The following is a 27681-nucleotide window of genomic DNA, read 5'->3' as shown; positions in this document are numbered from 1 at the left end:
GTGGATGCAACTTTTATGTTATATAATTGGATGACTTTACAATTTTTATGGATGAATACATCACATAATGGTAAGAATAAAATTGTATTTAACGTATTCAAATTAAGCATCATGAAATCGGTATCAAGATCATTATTCGTTTTCGCATTTGAATCACAGATAAATACATTATTCTTTATTGTAATTATAAACAAGCAACTAATTGATACTAGTGTCACAAAATTAAGCAATATTGCTAGTTGATGCATTTTCTTGCGATTCTCCGTAATTGTTACCAGGTATTTCGACATATTCTTTACGATCCCTGTGGAAAGTAAACTATATATAACTTTGTATATAGCTTTTCTTTATAATAAGGATAAATAAAAAAAATATAATTGTCTAATGAATGATTCTACATTTATGATATTTATTTTTTTCTTAGCTTTCGCTCATTGCAAAACAATGTTAGTTTGATTAGTGATGTTAGTAAATTTAATACAATAAAATACACTCATACGCATACACACGTCGCACACACACACATACGCACATAAACACACACACAAACAACGCACATACATACCATGCAAGAACAGATATACTTCAAATTGTCATACATCTTTTATATAAATATTAATTTTCTTATGGTTTAAAAATATTAAAACCAATATTTTTATACCAAAACAATTATGGCAAAATATTTTATTGATTCACTTTATAGAAATTCGACTATAATGAAAATCATTATAGAATTTATAAAAACTTTTTACAATGATTAAATATAAAAAGTCACATTGTTATATTTTATTACAATTTATCTTTAATATAAAACAGATTTAATACATGCTGCATGCTTTAATTGCAGCATCAAGATACGAGCTATAATTTAAAATTTTGAAATATAATAGATTTCTAAATATTTATTAAACTACATAATATATAATTTATCATTAGACTAAAATGCATAAAAACATGCAAATAATTTTTATTATAGTTTCAAAATAAGTACACAAATGTAAAACAATGAATAATCACAGTTTTCAATAATTTTTAAAAATTTTGGATAAATATTTATAATTATTCAATGAAAAATAGAAAATAATAATTTCTATTTTATATATATATAATATCGTTTAGCATGTTAATACAGTTCCAACTATTAAGCAAGGATTTTTTTTTATTGCACAATAAACAACCAACTGAGATTCGTTAGAACATTTAAAAATAAAATAATCTCATTTACAAAAAAACATATTACAAAATTTTGAATGGAATGTAAATTTTGTATATCTAGCGTTATACGATAATGATAACGATATGTATTAAAATGTTTTAAATACTGAGCTCTGAATTTTCATTTCTATTGAAATGAAATTTCATAAATTATATTTGTTTATGATACTCTACTTAGAAAACCACAACAATACGTATCTTTTAGGTATCGCCCCGAATCTTCGTCATATGAATTCTCTTGTTTATGCAGTATTTCGGTACTTCTTGCATTCTCATTATCTACTCTGTAAGAATTTATGATTTTGCAAGCTCGTGCAACTTGGAAGGGAAAAGCGTATGGTTGTGAAATGATTCTAAAATAAAATTGACGACGAAAGATTCTTATATTCTGTGTTTGAGGTCAATCATCTTTTCATGGATAAATCTGTAAACAAATTTTTTTGCTGCCTCATATCTACAATTCATACTAGCAAAAGCACGTACGTATAAGAATTGAATTGATTTAAGCAGGTAACAAGTAGTGCATATGAAATTTTCTATCAAATTCATCCGAATTTATCTATATTGAATACAAATTTTATTAATCACGTTTATAGATATTAAAATGTAGTCAATTTTAATTTGTTATGAAATAATGAAATATAAATAATTCAATGAATAAAATATACGAAGCATGCAAGTTATTTTTACTTTTTACACATGCAGTAAATCCAATGACTAATTTTTAATTCAATATTTCAATAATGCATTAGAACAAACATGCAATGCTTTTAGTTTTTCTTTAAAATCGTTAATGTTAATAACTTTTTTTAATAATACAAGCATTATTTATAATTCTACAAAAATTTAAAATTTTTTCTAATTAAAAAAAAATGATTTATGATGAGGAGATATTTAAAAATGTACATACCTATACAAAACATAGTGTTGTATAATAAAAAATATATCAAATGCTACCGAAAAGAATCCCAAACCAAATTTTGTGGGATCTCCAAAAATACTTTCCCAATCATCTAAAATGAAATTATAATTCATTAAATATCTTTCATTAAATATAATATTTTATAATATAATTTTATAATATTTTTTATTTTTATATATATTTTGTATTATTTTATTTTATATACATTACCGTAATTATATGCATTGAGTATCATCTGCAGCATTGATAACATACCACCAGTAAAATCTAAAAATATATTGCCAATACTCCAACCAACAGTGGATTTTCTTTTATAATTATAAAATGCTTGTGGAACATATTTAATTAATGTTATACTCAATTTAACATAACTACAATAATATAGGAAGTCAAGCCACGTTATTACATTTGCTATAGCTAATATTATAGAAATTAAAATAAAAACTATAAATATTCCATGAATAACACGTGCTGTAGTAGATACTCTTTGATTTCCTATCTAAAAAAATAATATTTTTATTATTTTTTAAAAAAAATTTTTAAAATTATAAAATAATCACAATAAATTTTAATCAAATTTTACCTCATAAATAAAGCATTGAATAATAGTTATCACAGTCGCAAATGTTGCGTGCAATGCGAAAAAAATATCATTCACTTGTACAGGATTCAAACCTTTTGGATATCTTTTAAAATATTCAAGCTATAAAATACAATGTTAGATTAACTTATGATAAAAAATCATGATCAATTGCATTTGTTGCATTTTTTTAATTTACCTCAACTATTGGTATCCAAAACAGACCACAATTGAAAAGTGCATACATAATAAAACCAACTAAGTTTAATGATAAATAATCAAAATTTAATCCTACAACACTTTTGCGTTTGTAATTACTATATATTTGTGGATAAAAACTCACACTCCAAGCTAGAAAGTAAAACCATCCTACCACAATACTTATGTGATAAAGTATATCTGATTTTTCAACTGTCACTCTAACAAATGCATCTGAAAAACTGAACAATAACATAAAAAATTAAATATTGTGATATATTTAACACAAACTTTATAAAACAATTTGAAAAATAAACTACAATAAATTTATAATCTTACTTCAAATTAACTTTGTTTAATTGATCTTGAGGTATTAAAATCACTTTAAAAAGTGTCATTATTTTAATGTCAACTTTTAAAGTTTCTTTTGATCTAATATACACTTTGCAAATTAAATATTTAAGTAGAAGTTGGTAGAAATAAATGCATTAAATTAAAGTAAAATTTGAAAAATAAATAAATTAATACTTTTATTATAAATAGCTAATGTATCATGTTTTAGTAAGAACAGATGAACACAAACTGACTGAACTTTCAATAGAAGAGCTAATGACAAGTATAGGTCAAAAGGTTATCTCTGCGAACCACTGAGTACTAATAAATGTAATATTGATTAAAATCTTTTGAAATCTTAATCATAAAAATAAATATTTATATTATTTCAAATAAAAAATCAATCATATTTAATATTAAAGAAATTAATTTTTTCTCATATATATTGTTTTATGATATATTTGCAAATCAAAAAAACATAAGTTAAACAATTTAATTTTTAAAAATATTTTGTTATCAAGAATGGAGAAGTATACATACTTTAAAACATTGTTAGGTATGACATTAACACTAACAATTGAATGTCCTGCATTGAGACCTTTTACAGTTATAGGCCATGTCTTCTGTGTATCAGTTTTATTAATTTTTAATTCGTCTGGACTTATATGAACTAAATCTTGATGTTGCACTTCGAATTTTACAACTACATCTTCAGATAACATTTTCCTATAAAAAATAATTGTTTTATTGTTATGTAATTGTATATCTCTTGTTTAATTTAAAAAACATATTTTATAAGATAATAATTAAAATGCTATTATTTTATATATATTATTATAAAATGTTATCAATATTCTTGTTCTAGATAAAATATTTTTAAATATAATACAACAATCAATTATAAATTAAAATATTTTAGAAAGAATATTTTAAAATTAAGATATAATGAAAGCAATAGAATTAACAATTGCATATAAAAATAATATAAATAAATAATATACAGATTATACAGTGAACAATAGAGTCTTTATGCTTTATTGAGTAAACATGTTATATTTTATACTTATTGTTAGATAAAGTTAATTGTTATATGCTTGCTTATTATATGCAAAAATACTTACGTCAGGTACAAATCAAATGATTCTTGACTATTTAAATGAACAGTTAGATCTTGAGTTGAAACCTTAAAATCTGCCTGTGTTTTGTCTATAACTAAAATATTAATTGTTATGTAGTACAATACAAAAAGGATTCTTTTATAATTTTATTTATAATATCATTTACTAAAATACTATTCCAACATACCTAGGATTGTGATAATCCCAATGTACCATATTAAAGCCATTTTTTGTGATTTCTGAAATAAATAAAAAAAAATTTTTAACTTAAATTATTTTAAAATTAACATTTAGAATAAGAATAACTATATTTGGTCATACTTGTATGGATTAAAACAAATATTGGTAATAATCAACAACTAATTGTTCAAAATTATGAAAGCACTTATTTCAAGATATCATTATTATCTTATATTTTGATATGTTTAATTACATTATAAATGGATTGAATCGACAAAATATACGTCTAGCCGAGAAAAGAATCTTTCAACTTCTGAAGACTTTGACCGCTTAATACGCGGAAGAAACAAGGAAGTCTTAGAAAATGCCTGGCACTTTGTTGGATGCATACTATTAAGATATAAATCGGAAAATCTATAGTAATCCGTCAACTGTCAATCACACATAGTCAAAACATGATTGACCGCATTTTTTGACTTGAATATTATTAATATTACAAATGTTATTAATACAATAATTTAGAAGAATCGAAAACCATGTTGGTACGATTTCGAACAGTACGTTCGCTTCGTATTGAGCGGAAAGACACCGAGAGTATCAATCGAACTTAACCTCGGAAGCACGACGACCTCGATGAAACATACCACGAGGCGTTAAAAACGATAAGACCATGCGTCTGGGAAATTTCAATGTTTCGCTCGAATTTTAATGGCCATATCGAGGCATATTGGTTGACAAAACTAAACATTGCCGAATATTTCACGGCGACCCAATCGAAAAATCGATCGAGCCGGTACACCTCCACACCGGGTAAACATAAATAGAAACTCTTATAACATAGTACATATCCTCTGTTTATGCTGTGCGACTAAAGGTGGTGGCATGAGCATGAGAGATGAGTTTAAGGTACAGGAGCGTAACGTAGTGTGGTCCCAGAGGGAAATCTGTCTCATACATAATATACATAATGTTTATCGTAGAATTTCGTAAAATATATATATATATATATACAAATCGATAATAATGATAATATTTTTGTTTAAGATAAAAATTTTAGAGATCGATGATTTATTTGAATCTTATTGTATTTTGAAAGTTGCGAGAATTAAACCGATATAAATTTCAAGTAAAATTATTCAGATAAAAGAGTAAAAAAAGGTTTTTCTGGCTTGTATCGAGATATTTGCATGTAAATTGCAGGGTAACGTGACGTTATTAACGAGTTCCATAACGTGATGGTTATCGTTTTGATACGCAATGTTCCATTATGGGGTTTTTTCGTTTCGTCAAATTACGTTCTTTTTCGTACTATTCATTTTCGTAATACTCTCTCGGTAAACTGGCAACTATTCAAAGATAATGGACCATTTATTTTTTTCATTATTTCTCTTCTCCTTTATAATTTTTCAATATTATAATTCTTGTATTACTATCATTTCTTTTTTTTTTTTTTAATTTTACATATTAATCATTTTACGAAGATGTTTTATTGTTACAGATTTGTGAGACTTAAAGATTATATTTAATTTGTTTTGCCATTCATATTCGATTCTCAGTTTCTTGCTTGAAATTCCACTTCTTTATTCATACATACATATGTATGTGTATATATTAACATGCGTTTTTTTTTTTTTAATACCACTTGATAACCTTCAACTGAATTGATAAGAATTTTATCGATCAATCAACAATTACACATAATACCATTTTATCTAAGATATTATATATTTATTGCATAAATTATTTTGAAATAAATTTGTACATACATGAAATTAAATTTCGAATAAAATTTATCTCTCGAAACGAAGAACACTATGCTCTTAATAAAATTAAATTTTCTTTCGCGTACAAAGGATGATTTTAAATTGTAAACATAAGTTAGAAAAAAGAGTAACATTTTTTTTTTCGTTTGAGGCTTCGCTTTCAAAAAAATAAGAATAAAATAAAAATTAAAAATTTATCAAGATTATAGTAGGTATAATAAGTAATAAATATAGATTAAAATTTATATGTTAAAAATTTTACTTTTTAAAAAGATCGAATATTAAATTGAACATTTATTACGATCAATAGCATTTCTTATCCAATTTTAAAACAAGATCAACGAATATATGTATATATATATATATATATATATATATATATATATATATATATATATCATAATTCTCAAACTGACTGTTTCGATTTAATTTTGAATTCTTAAATGAATACATGATACAATTAAAATTGATATCCGTTGAAATCTGTTCATTAAATTATTTCTAATCGACATTTTAATGTCAATGAATTTTTACAATAAATAAATATAATAATACTTATTTACCTCATAATACTATTTTTATATTTTCCCGAAAACGAAAGAAATATCCTTCTTTTTCACTTATTTTCATATATAAAAATTCTAAATATCTTCTACCCAATAACGTTCAGCTCCATCCTTACATACTTAGATAAGAACCAACCAATCGAAACGCTTCCATGCTTTCCACGACTTAACTATACGTTAATACTTCGCATTCGAAAAAATTCTCTTCCGACGAATCCAAGTGAACGGCACTCGGAGGTGGACTACTGTATACCAATACACATTTCGAGACAGAATAAATCGAATGGGAGATCGACGTTCGAGTGCACTCGGTGTCCCAAGGGGGCCTTCGCCAAGCTTACACGGAAACAGCTCTGAAAGTCGATCGGCAGTCAGCCGCCGCTTTTGTTGACGTATACAGCCAACCCTCGCCGCCAATATTTTTCTTTGCCTCGTAGCAGGACCTAATCCTTGAAGATAGCCTCCATCCCTCTTTCTATCAATTTCAATTCGTCCTCGATATATATATATATATATATGGATAAACAAGATTGTTCCTTGCAAGACGTTGGTATATATAATACTTGGAAAAATTATTATCGTTCGAACCGTGGAGAAAGGGAATTTCCAAGGGCACGCATTCCTCCTTCGACGTTCCTTTCCACGGATTTCAAGATTCAAGGAGTGGCTGTCGCGGCATCCTGCAAATTTCCGAATCGTTTGAAAATATTTTCCTCGATGGAAATGGAGAAAATATCTATCCCGTCGACTATTTACTTATCGGTCTACGATCGATATTACACGGTCCGTGTATTTACGAAGCCATCTCGGTTGTCTGGACGATTATCAGAATTTAGAAATAAGTGTTATGTAGTTTTGAAATTCTGTTTCTTTTTTTTTTTTTTTTTTTTTATCTTTCTTACGTACTTGATTCCGCTTGTGATACGATCAGATGACTCGAGGTACGTCGTGATAAGTGAATCCTTTGTCATTTCGATAGAATACTTATTTTCGTTATCGTGTTAAATTATTTTTTCTTTTTGTAAATTAACATATTATGAATTATTTTCTATAAATTATTATTATTATTATTATTATTATTGGTTATCGTAGAATAATCGAGGTTCAAAATTTAATTCCGTATCGAAACATTTGAAATTTCTTGAAATTTAGAAATCTCAAATCACACACTTTCTATCATTATCAGTCACTTTACGTATGAGAGTTATAAGCAATAGTCTGTAATAACAAGCGAGGAATCGTTAATACAAAGGTAAATACTTGAAAACATGCAAACAATGAATTTATTTTTTAGAGTTTTTTGCACGAGGTAAATATAAACCCGAAGGATATATCGCAATATGCCATTCATTAAATCGAAAAATAATGTGTCATTACGCGGTTAATGTGTATACACACTCGTAATACAATCTTTCTGTTTTATAATTCGTTATCCGCTATCCTTTTTCCACGTATCGCTTGTATAATACGAGTTATTTGCTCCTTGATAAACTTAATACCACACTTAAATAGGTCAAGTGTCGATGAAGTTCCATCGAGATTGCTGAAAGTGTTATTCGCTTTGGAAAGAATGAAATGGATATATAGGAAGAATCGTGGCGATACGAGTGTAAGTGTAAAAAAAAAAAAAAAAAAAGAAAAGGAATTTATCGCTATGAATGCCACTCATTTACATGAACTAGACTATTGTCTAGACGGAATTCTCCAGAGTCTGAGGAAAGAAAGATTCGTTAATCAATTTCAATAATTGAATTGTTACGTATTTATACATCGATCTTCTTATACCAATAACCTTAATACAAAATTTACAGTATTTTAAGAAATTTTCAATTTTAATTTCTTCAATCTTCAAGTTTTCAAATCTAATTAAATCTAATCCATTTATATTTCAAATTTAGAATTTTATTATTGACGTTATAACGTGGTCTTCGATTCTACGTATCACTTTTTATTAAATTATAATTGTGTATAGTAATAATACTATAAAGTATAAAAGATAAATTAAATTTAATCATATGATGAGAATAAATTACGAAATTATAATAGAAATAATAGAAATTAGTTATACTAGATAGTAGATTTGGATTTAATAATCAAACATATACAGGGTGTTCCAAAAATATTAATTAGAGATTCCTGAAGTAATTTCAAGCAATATTTTCCTTTGCAAAAACCCTCGTCACAGTTTTGTTAACGAGTTATTAACAAAGAAACACTGGCCAATCACAAAACCCATATAGTCGAGCTAGCGTTGGCTACGTACCGTCGACGAGCACGAACAAGTCTAACCAAAATATATCGAAGCAAATTGAACATTACGATTCATTCATTGCTCGTAATATAACATAATCTCGATATATTTCCATCGATGAAAAAATATTTTTTATACTCAAACACACATTTCTTCGTCACATATTGCTTGAATTTGTTCGCGTTGCTGGTCGACGGTACACAGCCATCGCTACCGTCGTGACTCACTAGGCTACGCGCTCCGTGATTGGCCAGTTTTTTTTTGTGTCAATAACTCGTTAACAAAACGAAAACGAATATTTTTTTCAAAGGGAAATATCGCTTAAAATTACCTTAATACCGAATAACGGACGTTCCCATATTTTTGAGACACCCTGTAAATGTTGCAATGAATATAACGAATTTGCGGCACCGCAATTAACCTGATATTGATTAGCTAAAATTATTCTCGTAGCAGCGGCCTAAATATCGCCAATTTGCGCTACTTTTTCGACTTTTTCGTTAAATAATTTCCGCGTATATAGTTATCTTCTGGCCAAAGTAGTCGCATTATCCTTTCATCCTTGAAACAATTTCGCGAACAGTTTTGCGTGAGGCAGTATTAAAGGCCAGGTAATAACGGTTAGCATAAATTAAAGATTAACTTTGCCGGCTGGATCGGGCAACGTAATGCTCGTTCCATGCTAATTTCTTATCGCCGGCAATTACTTAATCGCACGCAGTCAAACACACGTTGAGCTAATTGGGACAAGCGAAGAAACAACCGTGGAATCGGAGATCCACGTTTTGTCGAAATCTAAATCTTATGTGCTTTAACGAAGGAAAAAAAAAAAAAAAGAAGTAAAGGATTCGATATCTTATAATAATAAAATTTAATCGTGGTAATAAAATTTATTTAAAATTCGGGAAATGCGAATGACGTTTCGAAAATTTTATTTCTGAAATTGAAATTGAAATGTCTGTGTATTTTATATGGTAACGATAGGAGAAATTCGTTAAAAATATGATTATAACAATTGGCCGAATGAGTCATCTTTTGTAAAATAACACAATTTTAGCAATTTAAGAGTTATGTGTAGCAATTTATCAAGGAAACTATGCAGAACAATTTAATGATTTCCTTCTTTAACTACCTTTATGACAGTTGTAATTACTTCGTCCTCCATAACCTAAATATCCTATTTAATATTTTTTTTCGTTTGCAAGATATTTTGCAATATTCGAGGTATCACGTTTTTTAAGTAGAAAACTTGAAATCTCTCCTCAAAATAAATAGAACTTAAAAAATACGAATCCCTAAGACACGATAATAAAAACGTATATGATTTGTTGTCATTTATTTGATTTTTATATACAGTCTCGAAATATGAAATTCCAAAAATTTGTAACACCTTGTACTATACCTCTTGAAAGAAGCGAATCCGTCATTGGAAGAAGAAAAAAAAAAAAAAAAAGGGTGGGAAATTTTAACTGGATGAAAGAAAATTAAATTTCAAACTTAGATAGAACGTTCCAACTAAAGAGAACGATGGTGTTTCCAATAAGGAATGCGCATTATGACAACGTAACACAATTTTTTAATCTTCTTATTAAACAATTGCAAAGTTTCTTGAAAAACTCGCAGGAAGGAAATCTATATAAAACATATAAATAAGATTCCTATAAATACACGTATCTGTTTTTTTAATTATGAGCAGTGTTAATTATATTTGTGGAGGAAATCAAAGCAATGTATATAATCCACGAACAAACGTAAATAAACACAACAGTTATTGCCTCATACGTTTGAAACGACAGTATATACGAGTAGTATATAATAAAATTTGAAAAACTAATAATTATTATTTTAGTCGAGCTTTCATTTGATAGTTTCATTTTAGATGTGCACACAATTTCACTCGTAAAATTTTTAATTTCAATTATCAATCAAAATGTTGTGTAATTCGATACACGGAACGGTATTTTCTTAACACACCGCATTAACGTCTATTTTCACCGCTACGCGCACGATCAATGAAACTCATTCCCAAGTTCATAGATCAAATTTCTCGTTCCACCTCTAATATTCGCTCGAACATTAACTTCGTGTTTCGAACGCATTATATTCTCCTCCTGTCACTCGATATATTCCGCGGCTTTCCAACTTGACTTTTTCTTTGTAATCGTTCGTTCTCCACCAACGTTTCTCCAATGTAAATTCACCGTTGCACCTATTTCGCGAACCCGATCCTTATAGAATATTAATGGAACGTATATATATATCCCATTGCCATGGAATCGCATTTCCCTGCAACGATTTTGATAACGAACGAAATTGCGAGAAAAAAAATTTTCACTTAATTACACAAGGCCAGATAAAAAAAAAAGATCTTGTAACTCTTAACGGATTAATTATTTTTAATCAATTTGGGAATCGTTGTGCAGTTTAAAATTTAATGTGTTAAAATATTTTATACAGTGTACGATAATAATTTTTTCTTTCAAAATTTGTTTTCTGTTATTACATTGTTGCTATGTATCACATTACAGTTACAACTTTTTATTGTATATCTGTTAATATGAAAAATTGTATAGTAACAATAATACATTTCATATGTATTTGCATATAAATCCGCAATTTAATAATTACACTTTTATATTCCACAAAAGTATCTTCTCGTTACTTAGTTCAAAGCCAGCCTTATGATAAAACAGAGTTAATTTTCTCGTAAAATTTGTTCTCGTCACATGAGAGAGTCGTAGATCGATCGAACATTGCATAAAAAAAATTTCCATCCTCCCAATCGCTTGTCCTTTCCAATTTGTCACTAAAAATTACTCTCTTAAAAACTATTAGTCTCGATATACCAGTCTAATGTTCAATCTCGAATCGCCTATTATTATCTTTCACTATATTCGAACTAACGAATCTGTCTTCGTATTAGGGAAACAAAGTTTTAACACGTTCAACATGTTCCGATCGATTTATCGATTGAAAACGGAGAGGGCAGTCATATAAAACTCGGAATAGATAGATAGACAGCACAGGAGAAGGTTGACCGATTCCGTCAGCCGATCGTTCAATCGTGTAATTTGTCCCGGTAAACTGAAACTCGTGCATAACATCCACAACGTCTTTGATACGCGTCATTGCCGCGCCGCGTCGCTTCGTATCCAAGGCAAACTTCTTTTTTCCCCGAGTGTTTCCGGCCGATTTCCAATGTAAATTTACAAGCTCGAGGCGGCAGTTTGGCTAGGTTTGCGGATTCGATCTCTCTATCGAATATTAATGCAACGCGGGGCTGCGTTTGACCCCGAGATCCCGATTTTACGAGAATGCTCGACTTTAAGATGAAGAGAAAGAAAGAGAGAAAGAGAAGGATAGAGAGAAAGAAAACAAGAGGGAAGAACAAAACAACGGGTGACCCGTGTCGGCCTAGTTTTCAAGAATATTGTCCCACGATATATCGCGAAACTTCTTCTCTAGAGGAAACTAGGCTCTTTTTTCCCTCCCTTTCTTCCTCTCTTTCTCTCCCTTCTCTCTCTCTTTGTATGCATTATACAGTGTTCTGTTAAGACAGGCTTTTCTCCCGCAATTTTCTTTTTTTTTTTTTTTTTTTTTTTTTACGCGTTTACATCAACATAAAATATCCCATGTTCATATTACATGTGTGTGTTTTGATTAGTAAAATTTCATTAAATTTGATTCTAATTTTATAGTTGCGCTTTTTTACAATAATTAACGCAATAAAATACGTTTTTTTTTCGCGATTTCTCTGGCAAATCGACAAATTGTTGTGAAAGCAGAAAGAAAGGTTAGAAGGCTATTTTTATTATTTTTATTTTTGCTTGTGTTTCAAGGTCATAGGAAGGTCACACTGAGGAAAATATGTAAAATCCTACTCAAAACAACTTTAATGCCTTGAAAAATAATCTTGAGATAATTTTTCTCGTTTATTGTCATGTTTGCTACTTTTATTAAATATTCTTTCTTTTTATTTTCATTTCTTCTTGTTATAAAGCCTAAATACTTTATCTATTAGAAGTATACTACTATATGTATATATTAAAATTTTTTCGACGGAAACAAGCTTTAATCGATACTTTCTACTACTAGGAAAAATTCTTTATATGACTTCTATAAAAAGAACAATTTCCAAAAATAACTAATTACGAACGAAACTGTTCAACTTTTATTCGAAACGTTGCATCGTCAACAGTTGGACAGTTGAAATATTCGAACACCGTGTATATAAAGACACGAGAATACGAATCTTCTTTTTGATTGTACGTAAAGAAAAATTTTGTAAATCGAAAATAGGTTTTTGGAACCGTTGGCGTCGATATTGGTCGAAAACTTAATTACTCGCTCGGACGAAGAAAGTTCGGACAGCTAGGAAAATTTATTCTTCGTTATTACGATCGTTCAGAGGCGCTGTCAGCGTCTCGAACGAGTTCCGAACTTCCTGTCCCCGAGATTTATATCTGATTTTGTTAATCCCGGAGAAAGCGTTTCGAAAGAAACTTTCCTAACGTAATTCCTTAACGAGCGTTTTTTTTCATTTCAGATATTTCTTTCGCCCTGCTATGCCTCCCTACCTGCCGTATCTGTACCGTTATTATCTCCTACGATTCAAATGGGATCGTCACATCTGTAGCTGAATCGGTAATGTAAACTTCTACTATGATGTATTGATCGAATTTTTTAAAGGAGACTTTTACGTAAAAATGTAAGTGTAACAATGTGAACTGATACAAGTAATATAATAAAAATCTTTTAAAGGTAAGTTTAAAATGTAAAAATCAATGTTACACGCTTAAAGTAGAGATAGAACTCTTCCAAACACTTATATGATTCATTAAATAAGAACAGTATAAATTAATGCAAGCATAACTGAAATGATAATATACTCGATAGGATATAATTTTTTAAAGGAAATTTTGTGTAAATCATTGTTACTTAAAATTAATATAATTGATAATTGGTACTTTATATATAAGTATATTAGGATTTTTTAAAGAAAATTTTATGTAAAAATCAATATAACACTTGAGATACAAGTAGAAAAAAATATAAGATAAAGTAATTAAGCATTATTGATATTAATATTAATTGATAATGTCTTATATTTGTATTTTTTAGTTTTCATATGAGAAATGTTTATTCAAATATTTTGTGTTGCTTTTTTATTACAATATGAAAATGTTAATAAATATAGTCTGTAATTATAAACTTTCATAAACTTTTTTGCAACAATAATGTTTATTTATATCATTATTTCGAAAATAATATTACTGAAAAATATTTAGTATTTATTAATATTTATAAATAACGTTGAGAAATACGATTCATGGAGAAGTCGATAAATGCTACAATGAAAAGTCGTTATTTAAAATGTATACATTAATATTATAAATATTTTGAGATTTTAACGATATTTTTAAAATATCCTTTCCTTTTTAAATAAATAATCAATAATAAACAAAATTAAATCAATTGAATAAAAATATTCATTTTAACGATTATGATATATAAAAATTGGAAGGTAATAAGTTTTTAATTGGACAAAACATTTTTAATAAATAAATAAATCATATAAAATTAATAATTCCTTTGATAAAAAAAAATACAAAATATTAAAAAAAATCTTTATAAATTTTATAAAGCAAAATATTTTTTCAAATTGACTTTATAACTTCAATAAACAATTCATAATGTGATAAGACACGATAAATCATTCTTAATTCTGTAATTGAGCGATAATATATTCGAGTAATATATATATGAGATATTAAAGAATTAAAAATCAAATTCTTATCTTTGACATTTTAATACTTTATCCTCTCGATAATTAATTATCGAAAATATCTTTAATAACGAATTTGACCAATAATATATGTAACAGACTGGTCAGCTAAACATGATTTTAATATTTAAATATTTCCAGCACGTTTAAGCGAACGCATTTCTACTTAACAATAATTAGAGAGGTCGATATGTTAATCGATCGATTGCCTCGATCTTTAAACGTTCTTTATTATTTGATCCAAATACTTGATCAAATATATTAATTCGTAATGAACTTAATTATTATGAAAATAAATTTACATAAATAGAAAAATTAACATATATAAAATATTTATATAAAAACAATTATATATAATTACACTTTTTTTGAAAATAACGTTAAATACACTTTTAACGAATGCAAAAATTAAAAGTTATTATTACTCATATTTTTAATTTTTATTTCTACTATCTAATTATTACAATTATAACATTTTAATGGGAACGATAAAAATGTCAAATATACTATTTAAAAATGCAAATTGCAAATCATCATTCTGCCTATAACACCAAATAATTATTTTAACGATTGGAAAAATCAAGACATATATAACCTATACATATCACTTTGACGAACGATAATCGTCTACTGTTGAAAAATTCCAACAAATTTTTCCACACTTTTTAAAAGTGTAACTTAAATCGCTTTCAAAAATGTTCACGAATAAATCTAAACGCGAATATCAATCTTGAAATCGAGAGATATTATACGCACGAGAGACGAATCGTGAAAAAAAATTGCCACAGAGAAGGACGAGAATTCGCGAAAAAAGGAAGCAGATATTTGTAATTTCGAAACAGCTCGACAGAGGGCGCTCTTCGAGTTAGCGACTAGTTTGAGATGCGTCTCCCGTAATTGAAGCATGATGCGTTGCTTGCGTGTTGCATTTTTAATTCCCTTCTGAAATAAAAAGAAAGGAGGGAAAAAAAAAAAAAAAAAAAAAAGAAAAAAGGAAAAAAACAAAACGTTGTTGAGCTCGCGAGTCCGCCTGATTATATACGCTTGCTCCGCGTGTTTATAATTATTCGCAGAATCTTTTTCCAACTGGCAGATGAAAATTCGTAACGAAAAATCTTTTGGGCAAGAAAACGAAGTTAAAAAAAGAGAGAATAAAATAAAACAATGGAACGAAAGCATAATGGTTACAAAAAAAATATTAGTATGCCCTTTAAAACACTGTACCGATTATACTTCTTAAAATTCGATTTAATTGAGAGTTTTAAAAAAATTGTTTTTAAAAATTTTTAAAAAAAGAGTTTTAAAAAAAGATCGGTATTGGTCGAAAAAGAGAATAGTAAAGGTTTCAAAATGTATTTCATATTATTGTAGATTTAAAAAATTTCATCAAAACCAATCAATTGTTACAAGTGGTGAAAGATGGTGAAAATCTATGTTCTTTCCGTAAAATCTAAATATATAAATATGTACCTTCACAAAAAAATCTTCAGAATGCGTTTTTTAATATTTTCATTGCAGATAAATTGAAACTTTTTTCCGAGATTCTTTTTTTTTTTTTTTTTTTTTTTCTTTTTTCTCTCCACACTGGTAAACTTCCAAACACTTCTCGAAACACTTCAAGTTTAAGTTTAGTTTTATTTAAGAAAAAAAAAAAAAGCTATCGCGTTTGAAACGGCGCGCCAACACCTCTCGACGCCAAGGTGTGTGTAAGTCCAAGGCTCGACAAAGTTATGGAATTATATTTAACGATGGTATATAAAAGTGCAGTGGGATTGGAAACGCATTACAGATAATGAAAACGAATAATGTTCATCCATAAATCATAACGTGGACGTATTGCTTTATCACTCGGTATAAACAAATTATATTTCGAATATTCGATAAATACATACCGTTCGAAAAGAAAATTTTCAATTTATATTTCTTTGTCGGCGTCGAGTGCTTGATAAATGTTAATTCGTCGTTGGCCATGAATGAAAATAAAAATAAAAGAGGAGAGAGAGAGAGAGAGAGAGAGAGAGAGAGAGAGAGAGAGAGAGAGAGAGAGAGAGAGAGAGAGAAAGGGGATGAAAGAAACACGGACCACTTTGACATCATGCATTATGCGTAAAAAAGGTCTGTGCCGATTTACTTATGGAATTAAAACGTCGTATTAAATTCGGTTCCCCTTGCGAATTTGTAATTTCACTCGAGAATGAAATTATTCTCGATAACGGGAAGCTTTCCAACGAAATTGATGTAATCATTTTTCGAACGGTACACAAAGTCCGTATTAAATTAAAACGAAATTCGAGAATATTTCAGATTTCTTTATTATATATATAAAAAAAAAAGAAAAAAATAAAACTCGCTTCGTATTAATTATGGGGTAAAATATCTTCTTGAATTTTTTTTTCCCGTGCGCATTTTATCTAATTTCATTACATTTTCATTACATAATGGTCAACTTTATTTCATTAATGGTACAATATTATTTTTCAACTCGTTAAAAGGAAGGATTAAAATTAATTTTAGAATGAGGAGGCATCGATTGGCCAAATCCACGCTTCTGGAAAAAATTCTCAAATTTTTTCTTTGAAAAATAAAATTTATATCAGAAACAAAGAAATTGGAAGGATTGATTAAAATAAGGCGAGCTGAGAAATGCTGAGACTAAAACAAAATTTCCTATTCCCAAAAAAAAAAAAAAAAGAGATAAATCTGAAATATCTCGAATAATTTTTTCTTTGAAAAATAAAATTTATATCAGAAACAAAGAAATTGGAAGAAATTGATTAAAATAAGGCGAGCTGAGAAATGCTGAGACTAAAACAAAATTTCCTATTCCCAAAAAAAAAAAAGAGATAAATCTGAAATATCTCGAATAATTTTTTCTTTGAAAAATAAAATTTATATCAAAAACAAAGAAATTGGAAGGATTGATTAAAATAAGGCGAGCTGAGAAATGCTGAGACTAAAACAAAATTTCCCATTAAAAAAAAAAAAAGAGAAATCTGAAATATCTCGAATAATTTTTTCTTTGAAAAATAAAATTTATATCAGAAACAAAGGAATTGGAAGGATTGATTAAAATAAGGCGAGCTGAGAAATGCTGAGACTAAAACAAAATTTCCCATTAAAAAAAAAAAAAAAAAAGAGAGAGAAATCTGAAATATCTCGAATAATTTTTTCTTTGAAAAATAAAATTTATATCAGAAACAAAGAAATTGGAAGGATTGATTAAAATAAGGCGAGCTGAGAAATGCTGAGACTAAAACAAAATTTCCCATTAAAAAAAAAAAAAAAAAAAAAGAGAGAGAAATCTGAAATATCTCGAATAATTTATGCCAATTTAAAAAAAAATTATGACACTCAATTTGCTATACGTATCAAACCAATCGTATGTTTTTTTCAATACTTGTTATCAGAGAAGGTTGTTTAATTAAAATAACAATAGTTTGATCAATCACATTTCGCAATCACAATCTGAAAATACGTTATTTCTTTCGATTATATTGCTACAAGCTAGATCAATAAAATCGTTTTACACGCTTGAGAAAGATTAACGATTTCTATCTTGAAATTTAACAACGTATCAATAAGCATTCGAATATGCTTCCACGAAGTTCAAGTTCAACATAAATAAAAGAAAATGTAAAGAAATTTGCCAATGACAATGATAAGCGTACATCTGTACGTGTGCATGATAAATTATTTTCATTATTCGCTTGATTTTGATCCTTAAGTATCCAGAAATTTTAGGGGGAGATAATGAATAATCGTGGAAAAGTGGCGACCGATAATTATCGCGAAAGAATTTCACCGTAATTAATCTTGAAAGCTTTGTTGTACACATCCGGGGCTACGTTGCCATTAATTGACCCCTTTCCTGAAGTTAAATGATTTATCGTCTTCTGCGGATCACTTCGTCAAACTATTATGTCAGAATATCGCTGAAATATCGACTGCTTAAGACGTTGTTATATTAATTTAATGAAAGGAAAAAAGATCAATTTCGAAGAATACGAGAGAAACGTCGTTTCACTTCACTTCTGATATCAATTAAACATTCTTTGCATTGCGATTTCGTTCCATTGGAGGAAAGCAGTGTTTTCCAACATTTCGAGTAAAAAGTTCGAAACGAAGAGAAAATTGCGACCTAATCTTTAAATATTATAAATATGAATCATTACCTATGCTCATCGATAAAGCGATTTTTTTATCTGTTTTCCTTTATAATTAGACTATTTTAACGTGTTATAATTTGCTCTTAAAATTGCAATCTATATTATCACCAAGACGCCATTTTGCTTAGTTTTCATTATTTTGCTGTTACGTTGCTTATAACTCAGCTCTGTTTTAGTGAAACACAAATTAAAACCTATATCTATCGCTAAAGCACTTTCTGGTCTATTCTTTGTCATTTTGCTTTTATAGGTTATTCTAAAATTGGACTTTAAGGCGTCTATTTTTCGTTTCTATAATATATTATATCATATTATTTATAAATCATCTTAATTTAAAATTGGTTAAATGTTTAAGCACAAATGTGCTTATGCATATTCTCTACTAAAGCTCTAATATATTTTTCATTACTTTGCTCTTATAAGTCTATAGTTTGAATTCATTCTGAATTAAAATCTTCTCAAATACAAGTACAAATCGTAATATATCATTAATTCCATATTCTATTATATCGTTTACAATTTAATCACCCCAATCTAATATAATTTAAATATTCAAATTACAATTCTAAAATGGTAAATCAAAAATTTCATAACTCGTAAATCCATATTTTTATTAAAGATCGATCGAAACTTGATTTTTTGATGAAAAATTTAATTCAATTTATCTTTTTCCTTTCTTTCTTGAATTCTCCAATCATAAAACATATCGAGTTTTCGAAACTTACTCATTTTGTTTCTACGCCGGATATTATTGCAAGAGTTATAATATCATAATATCTCCTATCCTGGGTTTCATAATTCGATATCATATATAGTCGTTTTTTTATGATCGTAAATTACCATTGTTATCGATAACGGTTAGACGCCGTTTTAGATGTGCTATGTTTAATCAATTAAGAATACTGGCATGATTTATAAAAATTCGTTTAATTTAGACTAATATTTTAAATGATTGATTTTTAATTTTTAACTTTTAAAACAAATTTTGAAACAAAAATGAAAAAATTTGAGGTTAATATAACCTTTAACTTTTAGCTAAAATCAGAAAGTCTTAATGATATACTTTACAATATATTCAATATACCTTTCAGTATATTTTGCAATTACTATATTGTTTTTTCCATATTTATTTTTTTTTTTTTATACCCAAATACTATTATAGTACTCAAAATAGACAAAATATTATATCAAAAATAATATATATTATCATTTATATTTTAATTGCTTCTTTAATTTAATTGTTTAATTTAAGCGCAAAAATCAATTTTAACAAGCTATTTTATCATATACAGCAATATTAATATTTTTTGTCTTCTATAAAAACTTACATTCTCGAAATCATTTGCTCTCCATTTAAGTGATAAAACCACATAAAAATTAATCTTCATCTCGATAAACAATGATAAGGTTATGGTAATACGCGTGATAATAAAACATTTTTTCTTTGTTTCTCGCACAATTCGTCACAATTATTTATCGTCTCGTTTTATTTTCAATATTTTCCCAATTGTCACAATTCTTAACACATTCATGTAACAATAAATTTAATATGCGAGACATTTCGAATCGAAAATATCGACAGAGTTCAAGAAACTCTTCGACTATGCGATTCGCAAGTGTTCCACATACCTGTCAACGTTATCGTTATTCGTGCATACAGAAACGTGTCAATGATTTTTGTATTCGGCGGCCTCGTTTTCCGGATCGATTTCGATTTCACGGCCAGTTTCACAGAAATTATATTGTGTCACGAAAGTGATGGTGGACGTGGCTATTGCGAATTTTTGGAAACTCGGTCGATAATTCTTTAGTCGATAAAAAAGGGAATAAAAAACGATTTAATGCTACTATTAGGGTTAGATAAAAAATAATATTCGTTTGCTTATATTTCGAGAACAAAATAGATAGAATAGAATAGAATAGAATAGAAATAAGAATGAAACAATTTTTTTAGCTTCAATAAAATACAGATGACTGAAACTCGTAGATCAATTTTTCAATTTTTAGTTCAATTTAATAAATTATACGAGCAAAATATAATTATAAAAATTGCTATATTTAGATAAGATATAAAATAAATTCTTTATTATCTATTGCATATTCATTGTTGAAATAATAAGTCTTAGTTGCTTTTTTTCTAAATCAAGTAAAAAAAATGAATTTGAATTAAACCTGGATTTTATCTGTGCATAAGAAGACATAGAACATAAACGTAAGAAGACGGTTTTTGTATGAGACATAGTGTATTTGTATCAATATGCATACGTAGAACATTCCAAAAATTCTTTCAAATTTAATTATTCTCTTATCTAATGTATTTATACATACTTTTAGTAACAATTATGACAAAACGAATGTCGTATCACAGATTTGTTATATTTAATATCAAATTATAGTCCTGATAATAGAAGATTTTTTTCATAACCGATTCAACTTTAATTTTTTAGCAAGCAAAGGATTAAAGTAAAGAAAAACGATGTTTTGCACATTTGTAAAGGAAAAATATATATTTTAGTAACATATTTTTATTTATATTACGCACAAGTGCATAAAATAATTAGACATAAAGTGGAATGTATTTTACATTTTTACATTTGCTATTAAAAAAATTAATATTTAATGAATATTTTTATGGATAATAACGATTAAATTTACGGGTGGTATTTGTAATTGCTAAAACTTTTTTACAACTCGGCCATTCCATTCTTTGTTTTTCTTTGCTTAACTGTATTAAAAGTCTTTCCATGTTCAACGTTTTAATAATTGAATAAGATTTTAAGAGTGTTTTAGCATAATTCGAGTGAATAGAATCTGTCCAAGTAAATGAAGATGGAATACCACGAACCACGGTAAGCACTCACATCCCGAAATTATGTAAATCGTATCTACAGAATCGAAATAAAAATTTTTGGTTCGTTCGTTTTCTATTTCTAATATCTAAGATTTCAACGTTTGATGAAAATTAAATAAACCTTCGAATTTTATTCCTCTAAGAATTGTTAAGATATTAATAAAACAAATTGCTATTTTACTTATTTATTCCCAATTTTTTCTAATATATAGAAACACAATATTTTTTTGATAATTTGTTATTATAAGTTAAAATCTTTTTTCTATTAGTCTCTCCGACTTAATTAATTTTCTACAAAAAAGATAAAAAAATTACTAATTAGATTATATATTTCAGAATATATAGCAATTTAAATTAAATTTATTTTACCTCTTTGTTGCTATTATTACTGTATTTATTTCTTTTTTAATATATAATAAATGTAACAAATGCGTATATCGACAATTATATATACGTGTGTCTTTATATATTTTTATCTATTTATTTTTTTTTCCAATTTGTTGAAAGTTTACCGATCAACAAATAACTGGGCCATTCGTTCTACCTTTTTTTGAAATCACTTTTTAAAATTTCCATTTAATTCAACTAGCAACTAGTAGCAAAAATGAATCCTTCTCAAATGATTAATTTATATCTCAAACGATCTCTTCTATTAGATCACGATTTAAATTGGCCAGCGGCTTCCGTTCACTCACCTGTCGAATTTCGTTCGGTAGACCGGTTGACAGTTAAAGCCTGGAGTAAAGTGAATCCGATACAGAGACGTCTCAGTCTCTCCCCGCACTTTTGAAAACCTCTTTTCCTCTCTTCCGAGCCACCTGCAAGAACGGGCTTTCCATTAAAACTCGCCGGGACACGGCTCGCCTCTTCGAGAAGGACAGAAACGATTTAATCTGTCATCAGGATACTTTTTATCGCAGTTTTGTTCATCTCGACTCGATCGATCAATCTTCGAATCGAAACAGATTCGTTCAATTCTTATTTTTACAAAGGTATAAATAGAAAAATTCTCTTTCCCGATTCAATTAATTATAAATAGATGAAAGAGCTTGATTTTTTTCTTGTATATATACAAAAAAAAGAAAATTAAAATTGGAATGCATTATAAATATATTTTAAATCTGCAATGTGTAAAATAATAGAAAGATTATTGTATCGTTGGAACAATCTTTAGAGGATCGATTCTAGATGTCAAAACGAATAGAAAAGTTGGTATACAAGAATATTGATTAAGGCTGCAAGCAATTGAAGTTGGCGTTACGTGAAACGAGATGGAAACACGCTGGAGGCAGCGATGTGACGAAGACAGATCATATTTTCTAACGCAAACTTCAATTGTTTAAGTCTTTTATTAAGGGTCTATTTTTGTAACCTAACCTAACTTTTATATTTATCTTAGATCTCAAAAAGAATAATGTAATGACAATTACAAGGAATAAGATGTAATATAAATATGAAATATTTTTTTCGATTATTTATTCTTCGATATATTGACTCGTTCAAGGATTCTATCCGTTTTTTCGAAATTATCCCAATCCTTTTTTAAATACTTTAGAATAGTAGAAATATGATTTCTACTTACATTATCGCCACTGTATATATGTGAATGTGAGTAATTGATTTTTTTGTTCAATATTTTTTATTAAACATTATTTTTTACCGTAATCTGATTACAGTGAAAATAATATTTTCCTTATCGGAACACGTGTTATTATTATTTGTTTCTGTAGAACGAAATATTATTCATAATTATTCATTAGGAAATTAAAATATTTGCTTAAACGATATATCGATGAGGGAATAAATGCACAGTAATTGGGATCGATTGTACATGCAACGATAGACAAAAGAAAGGAATAAAATTGTTTTATTTGATCCGAGTAAATCAGATTTGAAGATTTTTCAAATGAAATTCCCTGTTGGATACGAATGAGATAGAAGATAATAAAAAAAATGTAGAATAAAATTTTTTATTTGAAAACTAGTTTTTGAGAAAATTCGAAAAAAATTCTATGGCTTATATGTTCAATCTAATTCCACATTTTTTTCATTCAAATATTTTTATATCATATAATAGTTGCTCTATTATATCATTCCATTGCTGTAATAATTCAAAATCTATATTTTTTTAAATTATTAAAATTTATGCTTCAGAATAAATTAATATTTTTGAAGTTGTCTTATTCTATGATATATGTTCCATTAAATATCTTATATAATTCGAATTTAAAGGAAGAAATATAAAGATTACGTCTCATTGAAATTTGAGAAAGAAAAATTTGACATATAGAAATATTGTATAAATATTTTTTCAATTGTAAGATTTCAAAAAAAAATTCGCAAATTTCGTTTTTTATTATTTCCAGACATTTGACACGATTTTATCGTTTCAAAAAAAAGGTCGTATGAAAATATCGAATTCTAATGACAATTCGAATTGTAGAGAATTTAACGATGCTCTCAATGTTACAATTAAAAGAAAAATTTTGATCAAAAAATCGTTGCTCTTTAAATTTATTATAATTTTAGAAAAAAATATGTATTAAGAAAATTTAATTTTAATACGTGAAAGTAGAGGCTTTGCCCTTTAATGTGAGATCAGATCGATCATTATACGATATTTCTTTTCGAAATTATAGTAATTTAAAGATTGAATCCAATTTAATATAAAAATAAATTTTTATTTTTAAAAATCAGTTAAAGTTACTCAAAATTTAATTGTAGAAATTAATTTAACAATATGACAACTAATTCGATTAATACTTCGAGATTTTCGAATTATAGAGATTGTATTTTTTTTAAAACCTTCTTAGAGACAAATAAATTGTACTTAATACATAAAAAGAGAGATGATAGTTTCAAATATTACAATATATTGATATTTTGATTTTAATATTAAAATTTTTAATTCAACTTTTAACTACTTCTATAGTTGCTTCTCATATTCCATTGAATAATTTTAATATCAAAACTTTCTAATAACACGTACTTGTTAAAATGATATACATCAGATCTATCGTAGCTTTCATATACTAATTAATTAAGTATGTTATTTAACAGTAATTCTTTTCAATTATAAGAATATAAAATTTTCATTTAAACATTATACAAACATTCGAGATAAAAATATTTAAAATAACTATACGTATAAAGCTATTCCAAAATAATCATTTATTTTCTTCTCTTCTAAAAATTTCATTTTTCCCAAATAATTATCTGAATGAAATTATCACTGTTCAAAACGAGCAAAAAATCAAAACAAATTATCAGAATATTTCCTTACGTAAAAACATTCGAAACAACATAACTTAAAAGTCCAGATTCAAAAAATAACAAATTAACTCACTCGTTCTTCCTTAAAATTTCATTTTTCTCGATAACGAGCGATATATCAGAACAGGGAAAAAAAAAAAAAAATTATCAGAACGATTCCAATTAAGAAAATCACTTACAAAATAAATTGGAAAATTGCATCATGTACCTGTCTATCGTAACGATTCCTCTATCCCTCTATCATCCAGTAACTCGGTGCAACTTCATCCAGGCGAGCACGCACTCTCGACACTCAATTTGTTCACGCTCAATGAATCCAGTTTGCCGACCGCGCAAATCTTCTCAGCCTTGAACTTGCCACGAAACTATCCCTCTGTCTCACCCGACATTTTTTCCTGTTTTTACCAAACATCGGCTCCCTCCTCCTCTCCTCCGATCCAAACAATTCGATACTCTTCCTCGATACGTAACTCTTCCCCTCTAATGATCACAAAATCCAAAAAAAAGAAAAAAGAGAATCTCAAATCTCTCTCTTTCTCTATCTCTGTATTTCTCTCTCTCTCTCTCTCTCTTTCTCCCTCTCTCTCTCTCTCTCTCTCTCTCCCTCTTTCTCTTTCACGCTCGCGATATGTCGGTCGGCAGTGCACGAACAACCGTGGCGAGAAACCGGCGCAAAGCAAGCCAAGTAGCGCGTCTGACTCGAGCAACTTTGATGAAACGATTCTGTTCGTCTCAAGGTCTCGGCCGAAATTTCGTATCCAAGGTTCCTTCTCGCTTGACCGACCGAGATATCGTCGAACGATAAACGAGAAAACACTATCGCATTGGCGAACACGGTTCGCAATGGCTAGCGAGTGCCTGTCGAACGTTACATATAAATCTGTGTAAGAGGCTTGTCCCCCCTCCTCTCGCCGCGAAAACCTCTCTCCCTCCCTCCTCATCCTTCCCCCTCACTTCAATTTCACGATCGTCGCCGCTCGTCCGTGTCTCGCTTTTCCCTGTCTCGTCTCCCTCTAGATTAGATGTAATAGATTACGCGTAGAGGTCGCGGCGTTGGATTCCTTTGAAAATGGTGATGAAATCGAGCTCGAGTTCAATAGTTACGATCGTTACGATCTATTCTTAAGTTAGATTTGGATCAGGTGCTGGCTGCTTATTTTTCTATGGATTTGGAGATGTAACGAATTATAGATAAATTGGATCCTTTGAGATCCAATTATAAGTCCTTTTTTTTCTTAGAAAAGTTGGGTTAGGTTTGTGCACAGTATTATTTCTTAAATCGATTTTTGTGTGGTTTTCTTTTGGAAAAAATTGACAAGATGAATAATTTGCGCACGACACGGCATAAACGTTTTTAACAGATAATTCACAATAATTCAATTTGTGTTTTGAAATATCCATATGAGAATTCATCGGTAAATGACATTGTATATTCGTCCATTTTGAAAGTAATGCAATTTTTTCTCTCACATGTTTGTTGAATAGATAATTGTAAGATAATTGTAAGCGTGATGATATAGTTTGGTCGTTAAATATTTTGGGTATCAGCTACTTGTATGTATTTATATAAACAGTTGATAAGTGACAGTCGCATAGTTTGCTGACGCATATTTTATCATGGACATATATATATATGCGTATAGACAAAATTCTATGTAACAACAATATATATATATATATATAAAGTACAAAACTCTTATAATGTAATTAACAATTATAGAAATTATAACAGTTTCATTTTAATTTGAAATCAGTAATTGCAGATATCATTAATTTTTTAGATTTTTGAAGAAAAAATAAGTTGCTGTAAATACCTGAATATCAAAAAAAAATTTATAATAAAAAATATGAGTCGTAAGTTTTTACGAATTATAAAATTAATTAAATTACTATGAATTATTTTTATAATGAGGAAAGAAAATATAAAAAGGTGCACCGAAAAATTTGTTCAATTAATAATTTTTTAAATGTGAAATGTTGAAAATTGGTCAGTCAATATTTAACGATTCCAAACTTTTTACTGGCACTGTACCTATCTAGGCCAATTACTTTACACGACACGATACAGAATAATCGCAAAATGGAAATCAACCAAATATACATTTGCTTTTAAATTTTTCGCGTGAAAATATTTCGATTGAATTCTCTCCTCTCTCTCTCTCTCTCTCTCTCTCTCTCTCTCTCTCTCTCTCTCTCTCTCTCTCCCTCTCTTCGTTTCCATTCAACATTCGAAACAAATGTTCCTGTAAAGACAAGCTAATTTCGATTTTAATTGGTAGTAATTAAGTGTTAAAACGTGCACGATGAAAAACAATAAACTTGACAACATAATTGATTCTTAGATAGGAACGACAATATTCAATAATATACGTATATCATTGTTGTTTATATAGCGACAAAAAGAATTTATTATTTATCACAAATTGTGACAAATTATTCTGATATCTTGGTATGATTTAAATAAAAGAACGTAATATTAA

General features: G+C 28.1%; 1 protein-coding gene across 15 annotated transcripts; it reads right to left on the bottom strand.

Moving 5' to 3' along the window:
* Positions 1 to 153: 153 nt before the first annotated feature.
* Positions 154 to 26083, bottom strand: Ctns (lysosomal cystine transporter cystinosin). 15 transcript variants are annotated; one of them, XM_086916174.1, is made up of 10 exons: positions 25410 to 26083; positions 22624 to 22746; positions 4554 to 4605; positions 4370 to 4460; positions 3789 to 3974; positions 2917 to 3157; positions 2721 to 2840; positions 2348 to 2636; positions 2126 to 2228; positions 154 to 304 (listed from the first exon to the last, which is right to left on the bottom strand). In XM_086916174.1, exons 3-10 carry the CDS (start codon positions 4591 to 4593, stop codon positions 223 to 225), a joined length of 1152 nt encoding a protein of 383 aa, XP_086772300.1. In that variant the 5' UTR covers positions 4594 to 4605; positions 22624 to 22746; positions 25410 to 26083; the 3' UTR covers positions 154 to 222. The 15 variants fall into 15 exon arrangements, with proteins under 15 accessions (XP_086772300.1, XP_003691187.1, XP_031776514.1 ...); XM_086916178.1 differs by lacking the exon at positions 154 to 304 and adding an exon at positions 386 to 1639; XM_031920655.2 differs by lacking the exon at positions 154 to 304 and adding an exon at positions 386 to 1499.
* Positions 26084 to 27681: the final 1598 nt, after the last annotated feature.

The sequence above is a fragment of the Apis florea genome, unplaced genomic scaffold (assembly GCF_048593485.1).
Source record: "Apis florea isolate Af1SG1 unplaced genomic scaffold, ASM4859348v1 contig_37_pilon, whole genome shotgun sequence".
Lineage (NCBI taxonomy): Eukaryota > Metazoa > Arthropoda > Insecta > Hymenoptera > Apidae > Apis > Apis florea.
This window is presented reverse-complemented; position numbering and strand designations above follow the sequence as displayed.